The sequence below is a fragment of the Bufo bufo genome, chromosome 1 (genome assembly GCF_905171765.1).
Source record: "Bufo bufo chromosome 1, aBufBuf1.1, whole genome shotgun sequence".
Lineage (NCBI taxonomy): Eukaryota > Metazoa > Chordata > Amphibia > Anura > Bufonidae > Bufo > Bufo bufo.
In genome coordinates, this window is record NC_053389.1 from 441,439,635 (window position 1) to 441,465,439 (window position 25,805).

General features: G+C 41.5%; 1 protein-coding gene across 1 annotated transcript in view; it reads right to left on the reverse strand.

Annotated features, from left to right (window-relative positions):
* Positions 1–1,262: 1,262 nt before the first annotated feature.
* NUP37 (nucleoporin 37) overlaps positions 1,263–25,805 on the reverse strand; it is a 69,513-nt gene continuing 44,970 nt past the window's right edge. The window contains exons 6-10 of the mRNA XM_040407725.1: positions 14,598–14,688; positions 5,912–6,093; positions 3,350–3,400; positions 2,450–2,543; positions 1,263–1,813 (exon numbers count right to left, since the gene is read on the reverse strand). Coding sequence (XP_040263659.1) covers positions 1,700–1,813; positions 2,450–2,543; positions 3,350–3,400; positions 5,912–6,093; positions 14,598–14,688 — 532 coding nt within the window. The 3' untranslated portion in view covers positions 1,263–1,699. The remainder of the gene's footprint in view (positions 1,814–2,449; positions 2,544–3,349; positions 3,401–5,911; positions 6,094–14,597; positions 14,689–25,805) is intronic.

The window sequence follows — 25,805 nt, forward strand, 5'->3', positions numbered from 1 at the left end:
AAAACTAAGATAAAAACATCCTGCACGATATGATAAATAAATCTACGGATGTCCCTGGCTACATTTATGAAAATTTTTTTTAAAAAAATCACAGAATTGCATTGTGGACAATTACAGCTTCTAGCACAACCAGAGGACTCAGCGGTCCTAATTACTGTCGGGATAGTTAAAAATTTCCTGTAATAAGGACCCTAATATTGCTTGCTGTAATTCCTATGTGTTGCAGTATTTCATCCTCGGCCTGTTCAGCTATGTTATGTGGTTTATAACAAAATCCAATTAATAGTTTACCACTTTCGACTGCTCCATGGATATTAACCCATAAGGACTCCACACTGTCAAAGCCTTTCCCAATATTGTCATTTAGCACAGGCCTTACAAACAGACAAACCCCTTCCCCTCTTTTATCTTTTCCTCCTTTCTCGAGATCAACTGTGGAATTTGTGGTTGCCAAGATGTCTTCCTCTTCTACAGGGCCCTGATGCATGTCCATACAGTAAATAAGGTACAGTACATATATCGGTGTCATTTTTTCCCAATAGTTTGTGCTGCGTGAAAAATAGGCATGTATGAAAAGATCTATTTGACTAAATAAGGCATATTGGAAGTACTTGCATATCTGGGTAATACAGTTGCAAAAAAACAAGACCACATTTAGGGTACGTCCACACTGGAAGTTGAAGTCTGCTGCGGATCCCTGGAAAAACTGAAAAAGGCGTTAACAAGCGCTTTTGTTGTGGAATATCACCCTCTCCATTGCAAAAGGTGGAATCCGCAGTGGAGATCTGCAGCATAAATTGACATGCTGCAGAATTAAAATCAGCACCACAGGTCAATTTACACCGTAGATTTTTTATGCAAGATGTGGATGACATTGCTTAAAATCTCTGCCACCTTGCTGGTACTCTACATCGATGTGGCTTTGTCACGTGAAAATCTGCAATGTCAGATCCGCGGTGTACCCGCCACGTGGGAACCCCATCTAAGGCTAGTTGCACACTAGCATTTAGGATCAGGCAAGCTATTCCGGCAGTTGCCGGAATCTTGAACGCCCCTATTAACTGTAATAGGGACCAGCAACGAACTGGCCGCAACCCGGCAAATATGCAAAGAATTGACATGGAAGAAAACCATTGCCCCCAATGCTGGAATGCAGAGATCCGGAAGAGATCCTAAACACGAGTGTGCAACTAGGCTTAGTGTTCCTGTATTCAACAAATGAAATGACACTGAAGGACGTCTATTTATGAAAGCACAATTTATTTTTTACATTTTTTTTCTCATTCTCCTGTTTTTGATGTAAAAATAATATACAGTATATTAATGTATATCACCACATGCTAGACACACTTGTCTTGAAAAAAAAAAAAAAGTCTTGTAATTTATTGATTTAACTCTCAGCTAACCACAGCCTCAGGACTCCAGTAGGGTGGTCCAACTCTGTGATAAACAGTTATCCATATGCACACTGATGCAGGTAAGATTGTCACTCACTCACCTGCTGAGCTTACTAAATCAACAAATTGCAAGTTATACTGAATATTTTACTACAAAATTATATATCAATTTGCTCAGCTCCTCTTTAACAAGCAGCCTGCAGTCAGACAGCAAGTTCAGCAGGACAAGCTCCCACTAAATAACAGAGAGCACAACTGTAAAATGTCCCTTTTCCCTTAAGGGATTAATACTTTATGTACAATCACATTTCGGTAACCCAGAAGAAAAGCTTTCGGTATCCTCCAACAGCACAGAGAGGTAGGGACCGGTGCCAGCTGAGTCCAGAACTCACTGGAGCTGAGCCAATGAGGATGGGCTGAAAAGATAAAATGTATATGGTAAGTATCTACTGTACATTGATGATAAAATTGTGTACGTTGAATATGTTTTACAGTCTCATATGAATGGTGAATTGTCTGCAGGGCAATTTGATCTGGATGTCTGGGGTTTAAATACTGAAAAATCTGCAGCACTTCTGCCAAGTGTGGCTGTACCCTAAAGGGCAGTTAATTAGTGTAGGAGGTGGCAAACCATGGTTCCAATATTTCATAAGCACACTTACATTCTAGACTTTATTATTTTAAACATAAACCCATTGTTTTATGCCGAAAAAACAGCAAGATCTAAGTCTATCGTGCCTATATGGGACAATAAAAATTTCACAATGATCTGAAAGATATCCACAGGATAGGTAATAAATGTACGATGACTAGGGGCCTGACCAATTGGGGGGGGGGGGGAGTAGTGTGTATATTGTGTATATTGGCCCACTGCTCCATTCACCTCTGTGGGAATGACTACATCTGGGGAGTTGGAAGGAATTGCCACGTTTCAGAAACCGTACAAAATATGAGTAACATTGCTCTAAACCACTCGCTAGCACACAACCACCTGCAGAGTCAGTCCTTGCCAGTGCCGTGTAACACCCATAGCTTTAGTCAGATTGTCTTACATGTGGGTGTCCTAAATGATGGATAAGAAGTTGAGTATTCATCTTTCCTGGACATCCAGTAGTCGCAAATAGGTTTTCATTGCATTTGGACCACCTGCAAGAAAATTCCTATTAAAAAGCCATTTTTAAATGAAGAAATAGTAAATCGATTGTGTGTAATATTAAACATTCTTAATTTCTATAGACTGTAGTGGTCCAACAGCACCTCTTTATTCAAGTAAGTAAAGGGGTTTTCCTATAGTTAATATTTATGGTATATCATTTGAAATGGCCAAGTGAGAAAAAAATAATGAACCTCTTCCACTGATGACAGGGGGTGATGACATGAAGAAAAGTTCAGGGGGCAGAGATGACAGTAATAGGCCGTGATCTTTCTTCCTTATGTCACTTTCAGCTTCTCCCTTCCACCCTGAATCAGGAACTACAATTCTTCATGCTACTCTAATTCTGCACCCCAAATATTGTTTAGCATTTGAAGGCAAAGAATCTTGGCTATAATTGATACCAAGCTCTAAACTCTGTAATCTCATACACTTTGCCGGTATTGTAATACACGCGTATTCCGTAACGTGTGCAGGTGGCCTTAGTGTTGCAGACCTCACTTTCTTCCTAATTCACCATCAGCATGCAATTCCCTGCTTGGGCACAAAATCCAGAGGGTGCAGCCTGAAAGTGAATGAAGCTAATTTTACATCAGAAACCTGAATTTACACACTGAAATGAAAGCTCTGAGGTGTGTTAAATCGGTCACTGGAGGTGCATTTTGATGAAACAGTACTGCAAACATTGCAATAGGCACTGCAGTGAAGTTATTATTTTCACACCATCTCTCCACATCATGGCTAACTGATATGCAGGACAAGTGACAGGAAAAAAGGGAAACTATAAAGAAAACCATACTTGAAGCATCTCGCTCTGTCGGCATGTACAGGCTTATTATCTTGAGGGTAGCTAAAAGAAACAAAAATATATTAATGCATTTTCCAATCTAAGAAGTGAAATTCACATATCAAAAGGTAATTAATTGAGTTGCCCACTTTGTTTTTTTCATATTTATTGCTAAGATGCACCATTCACTTGAATGGGACCAGCAGGTGGCTAGTTGGGAGCACAGCTGTGCAGGTAGAAACTGTGAAACCAGTGGTGCGACAGTCAGAACCAACCTTTCAGATGGTGTGCCACTGGTTCTAACCCCCACCTCCAACATAACATGGACATCTGCAGTGTACCCCTGGAACTAGCTGACGGTGAAGATTCTGCTGCTGGGACCTTCAGAAACAACTATTATTGATGAGTAAACTGAGCGATCAATGAAGCCTCAGTGTAAGGCCCCATTCACACAACCGTATTTTTTAAGATAGGATGCGGATCTATTCATTTCAATGGAGCAACACTGGAAAATGTCGCGCTCATCCACAGGAAGCCAGGAGCCCGGACCTCGCCCTGAACCTTAGGCGCACAACGGATCCCAATAAAAAGAAAGACGGTCCAGCTTCACTGAAAAATACTTGAGGCTTTATTTAATCCCGTGCAGATAAAAACCAACATACAGCAATGCAGAAAATCGACCGGTTTCGGATCACTATAGATGTGGATCCTTAGTCATGATGTGCATCAGTAGGAGGTGAAGTCGAGACTAAATAGTGATCCACTGAGAACAGGTGATCACAATCAGGTACAGGACACACCTCCTGATGACATCCTCCACAAGTAAAGTGCATAACAATTACAACATGCCAAAAGACATAGAAAGTGAGATAAAATTTACAAATTACAATAATAAAAAAAGAAAGTAAAAGTATTAGTAATGTAGAATAGTATCATGACGCCTGTTCAATCCTGACGGTATCCGTGAGCCTAATTTGAAAATCCAGAAGCACTCACGATTGAGCAGCTTTTTCTTGTGATCACCGCCTCTGCTTGGTCTATTAACCCTCTCCACTCCTTGTACTGACATGCTATCTTTATTACCATTATGAACCGCAGAAAAATGCATACTTGCGGCAGAAACATTTTTTATTTTAGCATGGGGTACATCAGAGATATGACGGCAAATTCGGACTTTTAAGCAGTTTGATGTGCACCCGACGTACTGTAGATTACACAGAGAACATGTGATGCAATATACCACATATGTGGTGTTGCAATTAATGTATTGCTGAATAGTGTGAGTAGTGTGGTTACTTGTAGACAGAATGTGTGGGCCCATCCTCATATGTGAGCAACATGTACATTTTTAATGTCCACATTTAAAATTACCTATATGTCTCAGCCAAGTGGGCTGGGACCCAGGTTTATCCTGGTAAAGAGAGGGGCTCACCATATTGGCTAAAGTAACAGCACGTCGGGCAACACATTTAACACCGCTTTTTAGTGGTTCACTATTTAGTCTCGACTTCACCTCCTACTGATGCACATCATGACTAAGGATCCACATCTATAGTGATCCGAAACCGGTCGATTTTCTGCATTGCTGTATGTTGGTTTTTATCTGCACGGGATTAAATAAAGCCTCAAGTATTTTTCAGTGAAGCTGGACCGTCTTTCTTTCTATTTTATTATTCATTTCAATGGTTCTGCGAAAAATGTGAACAGCACACCGTGTGCTGTCCACATCCGTATGTCCGTTCCCTAGCCACGCAAAAAAGATAGAACATGTCCTATTCTTGTCCATTTCGGGGACAGGGAGAGGCATTGTTACAAGGAATCCGCAAAAAAACAACAAAACAAAACACAGACGCCATTTGTATTTTTTGCGGATCATAATACATACGGTCGTGTGAATGCACCCTAATACATGGATGTGCATCATGCAGACCAATTACAATGGGGAAGGGGGGGGGGGGGGCTTTTGATAAGAGGACCTTCTTTATTACCTATAATTCTTATAGAAAAGGATGTGTAAGTGTATTGTCAGATTACCTGTAACTGGAGTGAAAAGGATTACCTGAGCGAGGAATCGATACAATAGGCATGGAGGTGGGGCAGGATACATATATTTGTGAGTCATCCCCTCCCTTCTGATCCTCAGTTGTGTCATGTGATCAACACTCATTTCCAACTGACGCAGGACAGGAAGTCAGTTACTTATCTATTCATTCCTATGAGACTAACATTGAGGGTCTATAGGAATACATAGAGACATTGACTTCCTGTCCACACATAGGATGCTCTGTTATTTGGAGAGTCAGAGTGTTGGTCACATGACACAGCTGAGGATCAGAATAGAGGTTATAACTCACAAATACAGTCTCCAGTAAGATTACCTTCACTACAATTTAGATTATGTACCTTTCGAAAAAGTCAGAGAATAAAAGAAAATTGTGCGAGTGCTTCTTTAAATCATCAGCATCAACCAATTTACATTATTACTTATCTAGAGAGATAATTACATTTCAAAATACACCTATGTAATGTGCATTTAGAAACATGTAAAGGATAGCCTTAGAAGTGGTCACCAACCTGGAACGTGGCATCTCCCAAATTATCCAGTCATTAGCTGCAACTGCTCCTACTCTGAATGTATTTTGTAAGCACCAGTCTGCAGACATGAGGGGCACCTGCAAGGACTCAAGCGACAGAATGGCTTGACGTCGAATCAAATCATAGATACGTATTATACCACTCTTCTCTGCTACCATCAACTGGAAGAATATTATGTTGCAACATGAAAGACAAAAATAAACAAGGTAAAGAATAAAATAGTTTATGACAGTTGAGTTATACATGTTCAGTCAGATGTATTATTCGTAGACATGATTTCTAGACATTTCAGGTAAACCCTATGTATAATATAGGGTAACATGCCTATATTACACAGTTATGGCTGTCAGTTGCATTGCTGCTAAATAGTATAACATGCTGCACTATTGCAGGCCAGGCAACACTTCTCTTGGTTTCTGGGAAAGATATTAGCTTTTCTAAGCCTATTTGATGCCAGCAGATGTAAGATGTGCTAATTAAGATATCTTCCCCCAGAAACCCAGAGGAGAGTACTGGCTCATGATACTCCTCATGCATTCTCAGCTCCCTTCATCGGAAGAAATAATACCCCAATGCCTCTCAGGCAAGCAAATTGTATCTGCTCAGCTCTGTTAAAGGGTAGTCACCCAGAAAGAGCCGCGTTCCTGGTATGACACAGTTTTTCTTTCCCTTTGGAAAAGAGTCTAGCTTGCCGGTCTCTTTTCCAGATTGACATTATGTGGGGACACAAGCACAGCAATAGATAGAAAATCTTGGTAAAATCGTATACAAAAAGCGGGGCTCACACTGTACACAAAAGGAAATTAGTGGGTGCACTAGCTGGTTGGGAACCCAAAACCACAAAATCTATACATTTCTGAATTAGATGTAGATAGGCAACACCACCTGCCTGGAAAAATATGTCAGTACACCTTAGATATAGAGCAACTTCCCAAATGTATTTACATGTATTAAAAATATATATATACACATATATGTATAAATAAAAAAGTATAAAATACACTGTAGCTAAATAGATAAGCAATGATTGATTTACATACCACATTGAAATTTCATCCTAATGCAAACCATTCCTAAAGAGCTTCACACATAATTATAAATATTGTAAAAAATAATAATCCTGATGGTTAGCTGGTCCACAATTCATATATATAATAGTGTCAATCAAAGTTCCTGATTAGGTTACATAATCTATTATCGATTAAAGTTCATGAATGAAGTACATAATCAAAAAACTTGATAAAAAACTTTCATAGGAGATTTTTAGACAAAGTTCGTCCGATCCACAGACTTTTCTATGGGGGTTACTGCCCCAAAAAACGTTAGTGAGTCTTTTACAAGTGTCACTTGTGTTGGTGAATGTTTGCCAATAGCAGTTTTACTGATAAATTTGCGCAAGTGGCGCTTGTAACAATGAGTAACCAGTAGCGTTTATACTGATAAATCTTCACGTTAAACATGTAGCAATCGTACTGGTAAGTAGTTACTTTATAGCGCTTGTAGTGAATGTCTGTGTGGCAAAGCGCTTACCTTCCTATTAGTTGATATCCAGAGCGCTGGTGGTTATGTGGCTTGGAGGTGGAGCGCTTACCTGTAAGCGCTTGCTTGGACATTGTTATGGAAATAAATTTGGGAAGTTGCTCTATATCTAAGGTGTACTGACATATTTTTCCAGGCAGGTGGTGTTGCCTATCAACATCTAATTCACTAAGATAGAAAATCTTATTATAAAAAAGCACTGACTGAAGAGTTTGAGGCTACCACCAAAAACTTAGTAGGGGGATCTGTGAAGCATAAGCTTGGCAACAGATAAAAAAATCTCATTATGAAAAAGCACTGATTGAAAATCACTGATCTATGAAGCACAAAGAGGTATGTATAAATATACAAACTAGAGCTAAACAAGTCAGTTCATCAATTTGGAATTCATACAGAATTTTCCCAAAAAACTAACCCAAATACAGTATCTTGCAATTTATTTCAGGCGAAATCGAGACATCTCTATTTGAAACACATATGCAGTCCAGATTATTTTTCTGAAAGCATTAAAAAAGCTGAGTGTTTCACAACTACAGCACAGCCTTCCAATCCTTGCTCAGCCCTTTAAACAGGCTTTCTGGGTAAGTAAGAGTGTTGTCATGTCGGACTCTTGTAAAAAAAAATTACTGGTAGGACTAATTTCTACTTTCCAGGAGATCCTGCATGACAGCACCACAGGAGCAACACCAAATAAGAAGCTATTTTATTTTATTTTTTGGGTGGGGTGGGGGTCAACCCTGAATGACTTTACATCCAGAGGCTCAGTCCTGATTGTATATGATGTCCAGTCTGTAATCTCTGCAAAACGTATTAAAGGGGTATTCCCATCACATACTCTGGGACCCGCACCTACAAGAACGGAGCGGGGAGAGCTGTGGCAACTAAGGTGTGGAACTGCTGCTCTTGTGCATTCTTAGGACATGCACAAATGGTAAGCAAAACTATCTCTAGGCAACACTGAAAAGGAGAAGCAATTTTGAAGAGAATGGTTGGGTCTAATCTTAGGATAATTCTGTAAATCTCCTATTCTACGGGCTGAGGTGATGCCTATCAGGAAAACTGTTTTAAGGAACGAGAATCTTAAACCCAACTCATCAAGAGGTTAAAAGGGTGGATCACAGAGACAACTGAGGACTAGAGGGGGAATGGATAGTTCCAAAGCTGTTCTGATCCAGGATGTGGCCTTAACCACTTAAGGACCACAGGTTTATACCCCCCTAGTGACCAGGGGGGTGATCAATGACAGGGGGGTGATCAGGGAGTCTATATGGGGTGATCAGGGGTTAATAAGGGGTTAATAAGTGACAGGGGAAGGGGGGGGTGTAGTGTAGTGGTGTTTGGTGCTACTTATTACTGAGCTGCCTGTGTCCTCTGGTGGTCGATCCAAGCAAAAGGGACCACCAGAGGACCAGGTAGCAGGTATATTAGACGCTGTTATCAAAACAGCGTCTAATATACCTGTTAGGGGTTAAAAAAATCGCATCTCCAGCCTGCCAGCGAACGATCGCCGCTGGCAGGCTGGAGATCCACTCGCTTACCTTCCGATCCTGTGTGCGCGCGTTCACAGGAAATCTCAGCTCACGCGAGATGACGCCAATCGGCGTTAGTGTGACCTGGGAGCGCCGCAGCAATGACGCCTTTTGGCGTTAGTGTGACGGGAGGTGGTTAAAGAGAACCTGTCAAATTGAACATGGTTTCCGAGCTGAAGGTATCATGTTATAGAGCAGGAGGAGCTAAGCAGATTGATATATAGTTTTATAGGAAAAAATTATGTAAAATGTAATTTTTCTGTTTATATCCAGACTCACTCTGGACTTTGGAGGCAAAAAGGCAGTCCTAACAGTTATTGACATGTTTCCCTCTATGACTGTGTATACAGAGAGAGCTGTCAATCTGAAAGGGCCATCTCTTTTACTTTTCAAAGCCCAGAATGATCAGTAATTTAAATGAATGAAATATAAGTTTTACTGAATCTAATCCAACAAAACTATATATCAATCTACTCTATATTGTGCTGCCTGCAGATTATTTTACATTTTCATGATGACAGGTTCCCTTTAGTGAACCTTTTAATCCACCTATGATCTATCTGAGTTTTTTGGAAAAAGGAACCGGATGTTCTGACATAATGTCAGAACTTTTTCCAAACTTTCCCATGAATTGCTGAGGTAACTTCTCTATGATTCTGCTGTAATGTAGATATTACTCTCTCAAAGAAGCTCTTGGTTTTCAGGATTTCCCTCTCAGGATCCAGCCTGCCTATCCCACTGAAATCATAATACTTACCTGCTCCCAGCGCTAGCTCCTACATCTCCAACTTCTGGTCCAGGGTTTGTTTTCTTCCTCCCTGGAAGGGCATGGTCACCTGATCCTCTTCAGAGACACATCACTGCTGAAGCCAGTGGTTGGCTGAAGAAGATCAAGTGACCATGCTGATGATAAGACGGATGAAAACAAACCCCAGGCTGGAAGATGGAGATGCAGGAGCCAGCGCAGAGGAACGAAGTGGTGGGGAGCAGGTAAGTATTATCCTTTCAGTAGGGGAGGCAGGCTGAGACACCTGTTAGAAATCAAGTTTTCCTGGACAACTCATTTAAAGATCTTCACGCATTCAGATTAAACCCCTATTGGTTATCAGTAATAAAGAGCCATGAAACAACACAAAAGGAAATTAACCGATTTTGGGATACTAATTTGGCTCAACAAAAACCCAGGTGGTAAGGGATACCTTTAAGGCCTATATGAGGGGAATAATGGTCAGCAACATTGCGAACCTGAGAAAGGAGTATGGGAAAAAGGAGAAAAATTTAGAAGAACTAGCGTCCTCAGCTACACAATCCTTTTATATAAATAAGACAGAGGAAAATAGGGAAACTATGCAGAAGACTACACAGGCATATTCCAACTTCTTGTTGGAGAAGGCCCAACAGAGTCTATTCTTTAAAGGCCAAAAATATTTTACAGAGTCGGGGCGACCTGGGAAACTTCTATCTAGAGTGATTTCGAGCCAGGAATCCCCAAAAATATATATAGAATATTCGATTGGCTAATGGTAGGATGATTAGTGGACAAGATTCTATAGAGAAAGCTTTTTTGGACTACTTTTCAGATCTTTATAAAGCTAATTGTAAGATTACGGATGAAATGATGGATTCCTACCTCGATGATATTGCTTTTCCAACTATTACCTTGGCTCAAAAGAAAGCACTTGAGGTGGACTTCTCCATTCAGGAAATTGAAGGGGCAATTAAATCATGCTCGGGCAATTCCACCCCCGGTTCAGACAGACTCCCATATGAATTTTATAGTAAATATAAGGAGATTATTCTCCCTAGATTGTTGGGGGTCCTTGCTGAATCGGTGGAGGATGGGAATCTGCCGGATTCAATGATGAAAGCCGTAATAACATTAATTCCCAAAAAAGGCAAGGACCCCACAGACTTGGAATCTTATAGACCGATTTCACTGCTAAATGCAGATGTAAAGCTCCTGGCAAGAATCTTGGTCACAAGGCTCTCCAGGGTCATTCCCTCCATTGTCCATCCGGACCAGAATGGCTTCATCCAAAATAAGGGCACTCATTCAATCTTCATCGGCTTTTTGCCAATATACAGGCCCCTGGGGGAACCGACCGCTCCATCCTGTCACTGGATGCCGCTAAGGCCTTTGACAGGGTGGAGTGGCGATTCCTGTGGAGGGTTCTGGCCAGGATGGGCTTTGGGGAGAAATTTATAAATATCCTTAAACTACTGTATAGATCCCCTACGGCGAAGTTGAGTCTCAATGGGAACTTGACTACTAGCTTTGATCTAAATAGAGGAACTCGGCAGGGCTGTCCACTATCCTCATTGTTATTTGACATTTACATTGAGCCCTTAGCTTTGGCCATTAGGTAGGACGATCAAATTAAAGGATTTGGAACATTAGGAGTGGAAGATCGTATTTCCCTATATGCGGACGATGTCCTCTATTTTATAGATCATACGGAAATAACTCTCCCAAGAATTATCCGATTGGTTAAAAAAAATTTGGTGAGGTATCCGGTCTACATATAAACTGGTCGAAGACCAGTTTGATGTTAATAGACCCGGTACCCCAAAAGGAGGCTTTGATAACCCAGCTGGATGTTGTTGATACCTTTCAATACTTGGGTATGATGATATCGCCCAAGGTTGAAAATTTTGTGCAACTCAATCTGATCCCATTGATAACGAAAATTAGGGCAAAAATAGGGATTTGATTGAAACTCCCTCTATCTAGAGCTGACCGAGTCTCATTGGTTAAGATGGTGATTCTACCGCAATTCCTGTATGTTCTCAGAAATACACCTATTTGGATAGAAGACAAATATTTTAAACTCATGGAAAGAATAATTAATGACCTAGTTTGGGGAAGAAAACGAGTGAGGCTCAAATTGGAATACCAATACAAACCACTAGAGTATGGGGGTCTAAATCTCCCCTACTTTAAAGGTTACTTTATTGCTGCTCAGTTATGGATGTGCTATGAATGGCATAACAGTGCACTTTTAGGGAGCTTAGTAGGGAGTTCTTCATATAATAACATATTTACCCTTTTGGATTCTGCACAACTGACTAATCGAGACCGGGACTATAAAGAGACTACAAAATTACTTGCTAAAGTGTGGGTTACTATTAGAAGATGGTTGGGGGTAAAGGGATCACTTATATTCACGCCTCTTTGGCATAATGTTCACTTACAGATTCTAGATGGCATAGCAGTGGATCAATTTTGGCAAAAGGATGGGATTCTTTATATCACACAAATAGTTAAGAATAGAGAGATTAAGTCGTTTCTGGATCTATCACATAATGTAGAAAACCTCTCTTGGTTTAGGTATCTTCAGTTGCGGTCGGCACTATTTAGTTTGGATGATAAATCACTATTGGATATAGATAACTCCTGTCTTTTAAATGAATGGATAGGGACAACACCTCTAAGAATGAAGATCACAAATATATATATATATATATATATATATATATATATATATATATATAAACTATTACTTAAGGCACAATTTTGTGAGACACAATCGCCAGGACAAAGGGCCTGGGAGTTGGATTGTCCAAATATACAATTACAAGGGTGGGAGAATATTTTTATTAATTTAGGTTTATTATCCCATAATTTTAACCATATTTTAGTACAGTTCAATATTTATCATAGACTATATGTTACCCCTATATGGCTAAATAAATGTGGGTTAAAGGATACCTCCAAGTGCCCTAGATGTGATACCTTAGGTGCGGATTACTTGCATATGATCTGGACCTGCCCAGAACTTAGAGAATACTGGAATGGTATCAACATTTTTCTTATTCATAAACTGAAAATACGGATCCCTTTTGAGCCACAATTGTTCTTGCTGAATGATCTCTCCACAATAAGTAGTTATAAATACCAAAAGATCCTATTAGGTAGAATACTATTATTGGCCAGACTCTTGATCAGCCAGGGTTGGTTCGCTCGCCATATTCCAGAGTTAAACACCTGGATAAACCTAGTTAATAAGGTTAAAAATTACGAACGGATCCTTTATAGGCAGAGACACATATGAGAAATGGACTAGGATATGGGACGGTTGGAAGATTTGATCTGATTGTACTTCTTTTTTTTTCCCTCCCTCTCCTCCTTTCTCCTTCTCCTCTCTTCTACGAGGGGGGTGGGGGGAGGGTGGACGCATCAAAGGGTTGGGGGGGCGGGGGGGGGGGGAAGATAGGGGTTGGGTTGGGGGAAAAAAAAAAATTATTATACTGAATTATTACTTGAATCCTTTTTCTATGTGTATTTGTTTTATATACCAATAAAGTTGTTAAATATAAAAAAAAATGATCCTCTCTTCAATTGTCGTCTGTAGGGACAGAAAGGACACTAGGCGATGGTGTTGGGAGGGGCCATTTAATCTCTATGTGCTCCTGTCTCTACAGAGGACTAGAAGACCAACCTCCTTGAGGTGCTGTCATAGACCATATCCTGTAAAATATAATGCACCTTCCTGTTCAACTTAGGCCCCTTTTCAGACGAGAGAGTTCCACACTCCGGACTAGCAGCGCGAGTATGCAGCAGCTCCCGTTCTGCCCTCCCAGCACTGACGGGGTCACACAGCATTAGACTGATTTGAAAAAGGGCATGGTAAAGAAGAGTCATGAAATGCACAATTTTGCTATAAATTGGTCTACATGTATGCTGAGATGATAAAAGTGTCTAAGGCCCCTTTCAGACGTAACCCTTAGAGGTCTGGAATGTATGGAACTCGCTCGTCTGATAGGGGCCTTTTTTTATACAAAATTTGTGCATTTTATGACTCTTCTTTACTGCGCCCATTTTCAAATCTTTTGAAGTAAGCTTAACATTGGCTAAGGTGATTTCAGACAATATTTTTGCCTGTTTTTGCAGGGGGGAAGTTGCAGCTTTTTTTCATTATTTATGTTGCCAAATTTTCTGTCCAAACTCCATACTCCATTATGAAATGCAAAAGACAACTTTTTTCAGTGTTTTCTGCATGGTGTTTTTAACTTTTTTTTTTTTAAAACAAAATATAGCATTTTCTTGGTATGGTGTTTCTCCATTTTCAGCTATATAGGAAACATTGTTTAAAATAAAAAAAATTGAAAAATTGTTAAAAATATATGTAATTTTTTTTTAATACCAAATACAAACACACAAAAAAGTTCTGTGTGAAGGAAGCCTCAAACATAGCTCATGTACACCATGTACTAATTATTTGAAAGGGGAAGTAAACATGAGACACAATTGTGATACATCTTGCTCATTAAAACCTCCACCCTAGCAGAAATTAACTCTGTTTTACACAACAGATAACAGATTAATGCATAATCAAATGATAACATTATTGGTGGTGAGTAGGGATGAGCGAATCGACTTTGAAATCGAAGTCAATTCGCATAAAACTTTGAATACTGTACGGCTCTGTACAGTATTAGAATGTATTGACTCAGATGAGCCGAAGTTATTACTTCGCAAAGTCTCGCAAGACTTCGGGTAATAACTTCAAAAATTCATTTCTACTGTAAAAAAACATTTCCCAAACTCGGGTTCAGTACCAAGGTAATGGTGACAGAAAACACAGACTAGTTCAAACCTTGTAAGCTTCTAGTGGATGCCAAACCACACTCATCCCAGGGGAACGCAGCATAAACATTGCAATTTGGTTACCAGTTAAATCCCAAATTCTATTAAAAGAAGAAAAAAAAAATAGATAAAGACATACAATATATTACAGAGTGTGTGTTCAATTAGTAAAATTTGATACACAATAGGGGGAATTTATGAAATTGTCTGAAACAAAAACGGTCTCTGTTGCCCATACCAACAAATCACATTGCAGATTTTGTTTCTTATAGTGCTTAATAAAAGCTGTGCTGTAATTGGTTGCTATGGGCAACAAAGACAGTTTTCATAAATTTGCCTCATTGTCTTCTTTCAAAGGGGTTATCTCATGAATGGTAGCTATCTATCACAGGGTGCAGGTAGTGTAATACAGCTGATACCTTGCCGCAATGACTGGGATTGGAGATAACTCCCATCCCGGTTATTTAACCCCTCAGACACCGCGGTCAATAACAACCATGAAATCTGAGCGATTAGACAGAGGGTTCTCTCTGTCCTTGGATCGGAGCCTAAATTTTAGGGCTCCGATAGGCCTTATAAAAGCTCCCAGGCCTCTGAAGACTGTTTTTATTTTTTAATGTATTTGTTCATATAATAAGAAATTATACCATTTCCAAATACACAGGTATTTTAAATTTTGCTTAAATAGCTTTCTTATATCAGGTTGACCGCTATCTGCACAGTAGAACTTATTTCTCTACTGCAGCAAGAAAACAATGTTTTTTTTTCATGTTACGGCCACTAGGTGGAGCTAAATGCAAAAAGATCAATGGTAAAAGTGCATAAATCCCTATGCACTGAGCTCCCTCTAGTGGTGGCTGTTGGCAAATAGCTTTGTGATAGAGGAGAAGTAGATTTATCAGTGTATGTATATATATATATATATATATATATATATAGAGATCCAGAAAAACGGGCGGCACTCCAAGAGAAAAAAGAAAGTGAACCTTTATTCACCCAGGTGGTGCAACGTTTCGGCTCTACACTTGAGCCTTTTTCAAGCAATGATACAACTCAAATCACAGCATTATATACAGGTGAAACAATTAGCATATCGACATGTGATTTCACACTCCACCCAGTGGGTGTGTTACAAATCATAACAATCATATGTGAACACAAATGTAAACATCGCAGAGCAACAATACATAAAGTGCAGATCAGTTAAAGAATGTATATAACATACATATCATACATATGGTGACTGGAGGCACTTGCCACAAATATCTAAACAGGAATTGATCTAGCCGATCCGTGCAATATAATGTGATATATTGTATACAGGAGGGTAGGACAGAGATGAGGGGCGATCGAACAAACATACCGGGAAGGCGAGGTGATTCCTGTCATGCCGCTGTTCGGCGTTGTTTATCATTCAGTGCGCAGACGTAGCGCAGCACCAATCCGGGATATGCAAGTCTAAGGCGTCCGGTGTCATCAGGCCAGGCTGCAGCGTCATCTCCCTGAGTCAGAACGACTACCCCCAGGCGCATGCCCAGTGGAGAGAAACCTGCTGACGGCGCCATCTTGCTTGAGGGAAAAGGACAACTGTAACGAAGCACTCAGTGTAGCGCATCCAACCCACATTGTAACGGGTATAGGCAACTCAGAAAGACAGGGGTCACCTGGTAACCATGGTGTCCATCTGTATTTATCCAAGTGAAACCCCATCATGACCACGGGACCGCGGCCCATACAGGGATGCCACCAGGATTACTGAGAGCCATCCTACCCAAGAGGGATCTCTTCTAGTGGGCACACAGATGCCACAGAATGCAAATAGCGTATACATATCGTGTCGCCCAGGCTTGCTATATTGATCGACCCGTTACAATGTGGGTTGGATGCGCTACACTGAGTGCTTCGTTACAGTTGTCCTTTTCCCTCAAGCAAGATGGCGCCGTCAGCAGGTTTCTGTCCACTGGGCATGCGCCTGGGGGTAGTCGTTCTGACTCAGGGAGATGACGCTGCAGCCTGGCCTGATGACACCGGACGCCTTAGACTTGCATATCCCGGATTGGTGCTGCGCTACGTCTGCGCACTGAATGATAAACAACGCCGAACAGCGGCATGACAGGAATCACCTCGCCTTCCCGGTATGTTTGTTCGATCGCCCCTCATCTCTGTCCTACCCTCCTGTATACAATATATCACATTATATTGCACGGATCGGCTAGATCAATTCCTGTTTAGATATTTGTGGCAAGTGCCTCCAGTCACCATATGTATGATATGTATGTTATATACATTCTTTAACTGATCTGCACTTTATGTATTGTTGCTCTGCGATGTTTACATTTGTGTTCACATATGATTGTTATGATTTGTAACACACCCACTGGGTGGAGTGTGAAATCACATGTCGATATGCTAATTGTTTCACCTGTATATAATGCTGTGATTTGAGTTGTATCATTGCTTGAAAAAGGCTCAAGTGTAGAGCCGAAACGTTGCACCACCTGGGTGAATAAAGGTTCACTTTCTTTAATCTCTTGGAGTGCCGCCCGTTTTTCTGGATCTACACATTGGGGTAAGAAGCCTATTCCCCTTGGGACGTGCACCCTAATTTCAACTGATTTTGTACCAGTGCCGCCTTTTTTCCTTGGTATATATATATATATATATATATATATATATATATAGTGAGAAATATGGTTTTCAGCACCTGTTCCACTTTTTCAATCATAATTTTTTTTTATTAAAATATCTTCCACTTAAAAAAAAATAAAAAAAAATAAAAAAAAATTGTCAGAGAACTGGGGCATTGCTGCTTGCGTTCTGTGTTGGCTGGTAGTGATAGATACATATTGAGAACTTGGGTGGTGCCCTGTAAGAGCTGTGTATTCCCCTGCTCCTAAGGATGCATTTTATAGGACTAAAATGGGCCATATTGTTTTTTTTTCTTTAGAGACTATTGTGCAAATATAATAAAGGTCTGTTCACAAAATTTTAAATATGTGTATATTAGAAAATTGTATAACCGCCTATTCTCTAAAAAATAAATGAAATCATTAAAATGGAATTCCTCTTTACCTGTCACAATCTCAGGTCCCCTTTGCTCAGGGGGTATGGATTATTAGCTGACTAGAGTGTGACACTTTGAGCCTAGAATATTGAACCTTTTCACAAAATTCTAATTTTAAGCTGCATTAGTGCAATTCCTTTTAATTTGCATTACTGAAATAAATGGACTTTTTCAAGAATATTCAAATTTTTCGAGTTTCACCTGTAATTAGTAAAAGGGCCCTATCTGACCCCTCCTTTCTGTGTAAAAGATCACTGAATATTACAGACATGGTAGCAGCAGGAGGGACGGCCCTGCGCTGTGGAGAAGATAGAGAAGGATGTAAGTATAACATCCTTTGCCCTTTTGATGCAATTAATTGCACGGCTTGAGTGGGATTTTTAAAGATCGTGGACAACCCCTTTAATGAAAAAATTGGTTTATTTATATCTTGCGGAGACCATTTTTTCACTTGATTTTCACTATATTTCTTGCCCCACTACAGGACTTGAAGCAGCATCATTTGATCGCTTACATAACTGTCTGTAATACACGAGTGTTCCAGGGTACGGCCTAATATGAATCCGAATAGCAGGTCTGGTTGTTAGGCCCCTGGCTGCCTTGGTAATGTAAGAAATTGACAGCTCATGCACTTGGCACTGAATATGGGTTTTAGCATTCAGAGGTTAATGGGTAGAAAGATATATCGTTTATTGCCCTAGCATAAACTAAAGGATGCATGTGCCGGCTATAAAGTCTGTGCATGACAAGAGGAATGATATATTTGGAGTTAAGAAGAATAAGAGCAGGCTGACCTTTTAAAAACGCTCTTGGTGTTCTTTTAGAATGTACTTGGTTTTTAATATATTTGGCAATGCTTTCTGGTTTGTATCCAATGTCATAATGCTTTCTCAACATTTAATTCACCATCATTACACAGAATCCTTGCGGAGCAACTGCTGACAATGTGGTAATTTCAGTGAAGAAAAAAGACTTTATTAAGCCCATAAGAGGCTTTAGTTTTTAACCATACAGATCGGGTTTGGTACAGTAAACCTAGAAACATGGCTCCTGGAACGGATTCTTCAACAACTCCAAATGCAGAGCAGCATATAGAATGGTTCTATATCATGGACTCTCAGGCTTCAGACCCTAGAATCACACCTGGCTTTAAAGAGGAGCGGTCACCTTTCCTGACATGTCTGTCTTAGCAACTTCTTGCATTTCCCGCGCAATAACAATTCCGTAGCATCTACTATTATTAGTATGTTGTGCCATTACTCTGTTACTCCTACAAGTTTAAAATGAAATGCCAGCATTCTGTAATCGGTCTACCTGGGTGTTACCAGTTGAGGGTGTGTCCCTGCACAGTCTGACAATATCCAGTCAGTGATACCAGTGTCACCCCTAACTGGAAATACCCATCTTTACCTTCATTGCAAAACGCCAGTAATTCATTCCTAATGTTTAGCAGGAATAAAAAAGAATGGTGCAACAAAGAAACATAAGAAAAGATGCTCTACAACTGCTATTTTAAGAGGTTGTCCGGGTTCAGAGCTGAACCCGGACATACCCATAATTTCACCCCGGCAGCCCCCCTGAATTGAGCATCGGAGCAGTTCATGCTCCGATGCTCTCCTCTACCCTGCGCTAAATCGCGCAGGGCAAGGGCTCTTTTTTTTTTTACAATCACACGCCTTACAGTGTGTTCGGTGACGTCACCGTCTCTGATAGGCGTGCTTTAGCAGCGCTAAAGCCCGCCCATCATTGCCGGTGACGTCACCGGGCTTCCTGGCAGCCCCATGGAGAGCCCGGTACGCCACCGGATCTCCAAAAAATGCCTTTCGCGCATGGGCAAAGGAGAGCATTGGAGCATGAACTGCTCAGATGCTCAAGTCAGGGGGGCTGCCTAGGTGAAAATGGGACATGGTGTCAATAAAAAAGGCCATCAAAATCGGCCTTCCAGAAACCATGTCGGTCCTTTCCTTTTGCACCCTGCATTTTAGTGATACAGCAGTTTACGACCACAAATGTGGCGTTTCTGTAAACTGCAGTATCAGGGTAATAAATATTAAGTTTTGTTTGGTTGTTAACCCTTGCTTTGTTACCGGAAAAAACGGATTGAAATGGAAAAGTGCCAAAAAAAGCTGTTTTGGCACCGTTTTAATTTTTTTTTTGGACCGTGTTAATCTGGGGGGTTAGGTCATGGGGTATTTTTATAGAGGAGATTCTTACGGACGCGGCGATACCGAATAAGTCTACTTTATTTTTAAAGTATTATTTAGGTTTTAGACTATATTATCCTTTTTGATATAAAAATTTTTTTGTTGTATCTCTAAAGTCTGAGTCATTTTTTTTTTGGTTTTTTAGCCGATTATGTAGGGGCTCATTTTTTGCGGGATGAGAGGACGGTATTATTGGCACTATTTTGGGGGCTATATGACTTTTTGATCGCTTGCTATTAAACTTTTTGTTATGTAAGGTGGACTGTGTTAATCTGGGGGGTTAGTTCATGGGGTATTTCTATAGAGGAGATTATTACCGACGCGGAGATACCTAACTTGTATACTTTATTTAAAATTATTTTAGTTTTTACAATTTTTTTGGGTGTCTCAAGTCTGAGAACCATAGTTTTTTTTATCCGATGTCAGTGGCTAAATTGGGATATAAATTTAGTACTCCATGGAAGTGTGATACTCCCAGAAGCAACCAATAATGCAGAGGCCCGGATGATCGGGGCACGTGTTACATTGAGTAGTGGTGATCTTCCGCATCCCCCTCCTGTGACACACTCTGCTCCTTTTTTGGGTTCGTCCCTTCTTTCCAGTATGGGAGACCACACCTGAAAAGTGTTGGCCAGGGACGATCCGGGCGCCTCCAGTTCCCGAGGTACTCTGGCCTGCTTTTTCCCGGTCCGAAAAGATCAGGGCCTTGAGGACTGCCTCATAGAACTGAAGGAATGTCCCTGTGCTGCCAGCGCTCCGGGACAGCACAAAAGAGTTGTACATGGCAACCTGCACCAAGTAGACTGCAACTTTTTTTTACCATGCCCGGGTTTTGCGCATGGCATTATATGGCTTGAGGACTTGATCAGAGAGATCAACTCCTCCCATATACCGATTGTAGTCGACGATACAATCGGGGTTGAGGACCGTTGCCGCGGTACCTCGCACAGGGACAGGGGTGATGCTGTTACCATGAATTGTGGACAGTACAAGGACATCCCTCTTGTCCTTATACCTGACCAGCAACAGGTTTCCAGTGGTAAGGGCATGGGTCTCACCCCTGGGGATAGGTACCTGGAGGGGGTGGGCAGGGAGGCCGCATTTATTTTTTCGCACGGTCCCACAAGCAGACGTGGATCTGGCGGCGAGGGACTGGAACAAGGTGATACTAGTATAAAAGTTATCCACGTAAAAGGTGGTAACCCTTATCTATCAGTGGGTGCATAAGGTCCCACAAAAGTTTCCCGCTAACACCCCGAGTGGGGGGACATTCTGGGGGTTGAATACGGGAATCTCGCCCCTCGTACACACAAAACTTATAAGTGTACCCTGAGGTACTCTCACAAAGTTTGTACAGCTTCACGCCATACCTCGCCCGCTTTGAGGGAACATACTGGCGGAAAATGAGTCTCCCCTTGAACGCAATGAGAGACTCATCAACCGCGACCTCCCTTCCAGGTACATAGGCCTGTACAAATTTGGCCCCAAAGCGATCGAGGAGCAGCCGTATCTTATACAGACGGTCATAGGCAGAATCACCTCGGGGGGGGACATGCTGCATTATCTGAATAATGCAGGCATTTACGGATGGCATCAAAGCGGGAGCGTGTCATGGCCGTACTGTAAAGTGGGGATTGGTAGAGGACGTCCCCACTCCAGTAATGCCTGACACTAGGTTTCTTGACTAGGCCCATATGCAGCACGAGGCCCCAAAATGTCCTCAACCCGGCTGCACTGACCGGCGTCCAGCCACCGGGCCTAGCCAAAAAGGAGCCCGGGTGTTGAGCAACAAACTGTTGGGCGTACAGGTTCGTCTGCTCCACCATTAGATTTACCAGTTGGTCACTGAAAAAATGACTAAAAAAGTCATATTCAGTGAAGCCCACTGTGGAAATCTGGATTCCTGGTTGGCCTTCAAAATCAAGAATCACGGGCTCAAATCGCTCTGCGATACACCAGACAAGTTCACCGGCAGGGGGCTCCGGTGGATTTAACTGGTGGTCCGGAAAACTAGTACGAGCCCCAGAGCTGCTTGTACTAGGGTGGGCCACAGGGTCCCTAACATGGCGGTCCCCTTGCTCCGCCGCCTTGGGGGCTTATCATCAACAGGAAAGTGGGGTCATCCTCGTCCTCACTGGGACTCTCGGACTCGGAGGCAAGCTGGGCGTATGCCTCCTCGGCCGAGAACATCCGGCGGGCCATAGGGGAGTGTGTGTCTCCGTGTGTATGTGCGCGCGTGTAAATCTTTATTTAATGTGTGTGGGGGCACGGGTGTTCGCGGACTTATCCCTAAAACTAACAGAAAAAAAAAAGACTAACTAAAAAAAGGGCAAAAAAATTAGAAAAATAAGTAAAAAAAAAATTCAAAACTGCTGATCAACCGTCCGAAGTTGATCAGCTGTGGGGTGTGCGATGCGCTAACAGCAAGCAGCAGCTGATGTGCTGTGGACCCCAGACACCCTACTTAGGGTGATGCAATAAAACTTTTTTTCACAGTAACTTTCCCTTTATTATCCCTGCCTAGCCCAACCTTTCCCTAATTACCTGCTAATCAAATGGGGGGTGCTGGGGCACAGATGTGGTGATGCTGGCTCAGTTCCCACCTCGGGCTACGGACACAAAAGGAGGAGGAGAGGAGCGCTGGCAACATTTGAATCTCTCGTAGGCCCGCCCACCTACCAATCAGAGGCGATCCTGAGAGGTGATGTCACCGTCACCTCTCAGGATCGCAGGATGGTGGTTAGTGGGGTAAAATCACACCACCGATCACCATCCTGTTCCGGGTTATCGGGTCCTCAGAGACCCGAAAACGCTGAAAACCGCAGGTCTAAATTGACCTGCGGTTTTCTGCGATCGCCGACATGGGGGGGGGGGGGGGGGGGGGGGGGGGGGGCGACGACCCCCCGAAGCATCTAGCCAAGGTGCCTGCTCAATGATTTGAGCAGACACCGGATTTCGATCAACGCCCGCCGGGCGGCAGTGATCGGAACTATACATGACGTACCGGTACGTCATGTGTCCTTAAGAGGTTAACTGCAGACTGTCAGCTTTAATTTGAGGGTATTTACATCCAAATCAGGTGAACGGTGCAGGAATTACAACAGTTTGCATATGTGCCGCCCACTTGTTAAGGAACCAAAAGTAATGGGACATAATAATAATCATAAATCAAACTTTCACTTTTTAATACTTGGTTCCAAATCCTTTGCAGTCAATTACAGCCTGAAGTCTGGAATGCATAGACATCACCAGACGCTGGGTTTCATCCCTGGTGATGCTCTGCTAGGCCTCTACTGCAACTGTCTTCAGTTCCTGCTTGTTCTTGGGGCATTTTCCCTTCAGTTTTGTCTTCAGCAAGTGAAATGCATGCTCAATCGGATTCAGGTCAGGTGATTGACTTGGCCATTGCATAATATTCCACTTCTTTCCCTTAAAAAACTCTTTGGTTGCTTTTGCAGTATGCTTTGGGTCATTGTCCATCTGCACTGTGAAGCGTCGTCCAATGAGTTCTGAAGCATTTGGCTGAATATGAGCAGATAATATTGCCCGAAACACTTCAGAATTCATCCTGCTGCTTTTGTCAGCAGTCACATCATCAATAACTACAAGAGAACCAGTTCCATTGGCAGCCATACATGCCCACGCCATGACATTACCACCACCATGCTTCACTGATGAGGTGGTATACTTAGGATCAGGAGCAGTTCCTTTCCTTCTCCATACTCTTCTCTTCCCATCACTCTGGTACAAGTTGATCTTGGTCTCATCTGTCCATCGGATGTTGTTCTAGAACTGTGAAGGCTTTTTTAGATGTTGTTTGGCAAACTCTAACTGGCCTTCCTGTTTTTGAGGCTCACCAATGGTTTACATCTTGTGGTGAACCCTCTGTATTCACTCTGGTGAAGTCTTCTCTTGATTGTTGACTTTTACACACATACACCTACCTCCTAGAGAGTGTTCTTGATCTGGCCAACTGTTGTGAAGGGTGTTTTCTTCATCAGGGAAAGAATTCTTCAGTCATCCACCACAGTTGTTTTTCGTGGTCTTCCGGGTCTTTTGGTGTTGCTGAGCTCACAGTTGTTTCGGCCACGCCTAATGTTTTTGCTATCTCTCTGATGGGTTTGTTTTGTTTTTTCAGCCTAATGATGACTTGCCTAACTGATAGTGACAGCTCTTTCGATCTCCTCTTGAGAGTTGACAGCAACAGATTCCAAATGAAAATAGCACACTTGAAATGAACTCTGGACCTTTTATCTGCTCATTGTAATTGGGTTAATGAGGGAATAACACACACTTGGCCATGGAACAGCTGAGAAGCCAATTGTCCCATTACTTTTGGTCCCTTAACCCCTTAAGGACCGGGCTCATTTTCACCTTAAGGACCAGGCCATTTTTTGCAAATCTGACCAGTGTCACTTTAAGTGCTCATAACTTTAAAACGCTTTGACTTATCCAGGCCATTCTGAGATTTTTTTTTTCGTCACATATTGTACTTCATGACACTGGTAAAATGAAGTCAAAAAATTATTTTTTTTGCACAAAAAAATACCTAATTTACCAAAAATTTGAAAAAAATTAGCAAATTTCAAAGTTTCAGTTTCTCTACTTCTGTAATACATAGTAATACCCCAAAAAATTGTGATGACTTTACATTCCCCATATGTCTACTTCATGCTTGAATTGTTTTGGGAATGATATTTTATTTTTTGGGGATGTTATAAGGCTTAGAAGTTTAGAAGCAAATCTTGAAATTTTTCAGAAATTTACAAAAACTCAATTTTTAGCGACCAGTTCAGGTCTGAAGTCACTTTGCGAGGCTTACATAATAGAAACCACCCAAAAATTACCCCATCTAAGAAACTACACCCCTCAAGGTATTTAAAACTGATTTTGCATACATTGTTAACCCTTTAGGTGTTGCACAAGAGTTATTGGCAAATGGGGAGGAAATTTGAGAATTTCATATTTTTGTCAAATTTTTCATTTTAACCCATTTTTTCCACTAACAAAGCAAGGGTTAACAGCCAAACAAGATTGTATCTTTATTGCCCTGACTCTGCCGTTTACAGAAACACCCAATATGTGACCGTAAACTACTGTACGGCCACACAGCGGGGCGTAGAGTGAAAGGTGCGCCGTTTGGTTTTTGGAAGGCTGATTTTTATGGACTGGTTTTTTGACACCATGTCCCATTTGAAGCCCCCTGATGCACCCCTAGAGGAGAAACTCCCTAAAAGTGACCCCATCTAAGAAACTACACCCCTCAAGGTATTCAAAACTGATTTTACATACGTTGTTAACCCTTTAGGTGTTGCACAAGAGTTATTGGCAAATGGGGATGAAATTTGAGAATTTCATTTTTTTGCCTAATTTTCAATTTTAACCCATTTTTTCCACTAACAAAGCAAGGGTTAACAGCCAAACAAGATTGTATCTTTATTGCCCTGACTCTGCCGTTTACAGAAACACCCCATATGTGGCCGTAAACTACTGTACGGGCACACAGTAGGGCGTAGAGTAAAAGGTGCGCAGTTTGGTTTTTGGAAGCCAGATTTTGCTGGACTGGTTTTTTGACACCATGTCCCATTTGAAGCCCCCCTGATGCACCCCTAGATTAGAAATTCCATAAAAGTGACCCCATCTAAGAAACTACACCCCTCAAGCTATTCAAAACTGATTTTACAAACTTTGTTAACCCTTTAGGTGTTGCACAAGATTTAATGGAAAATAGAGACACAATTTCAAAATTTCACATTTTTGGCAGATTTTCCATTTTAATATTTTTTTTCCAGTTACAAAGCAAGGGTTAACAGCCAAACAAAACTCAATATTTATGGCCCTTATTCTGTAGTTTACAGAAACACCCCATATGTGGTCGTAAACTGCTGTACGGGCACACGGCAGGGTGCAGAAGGAAAGGAATTCCATACGGTTTTTGGAAGGCAGATTT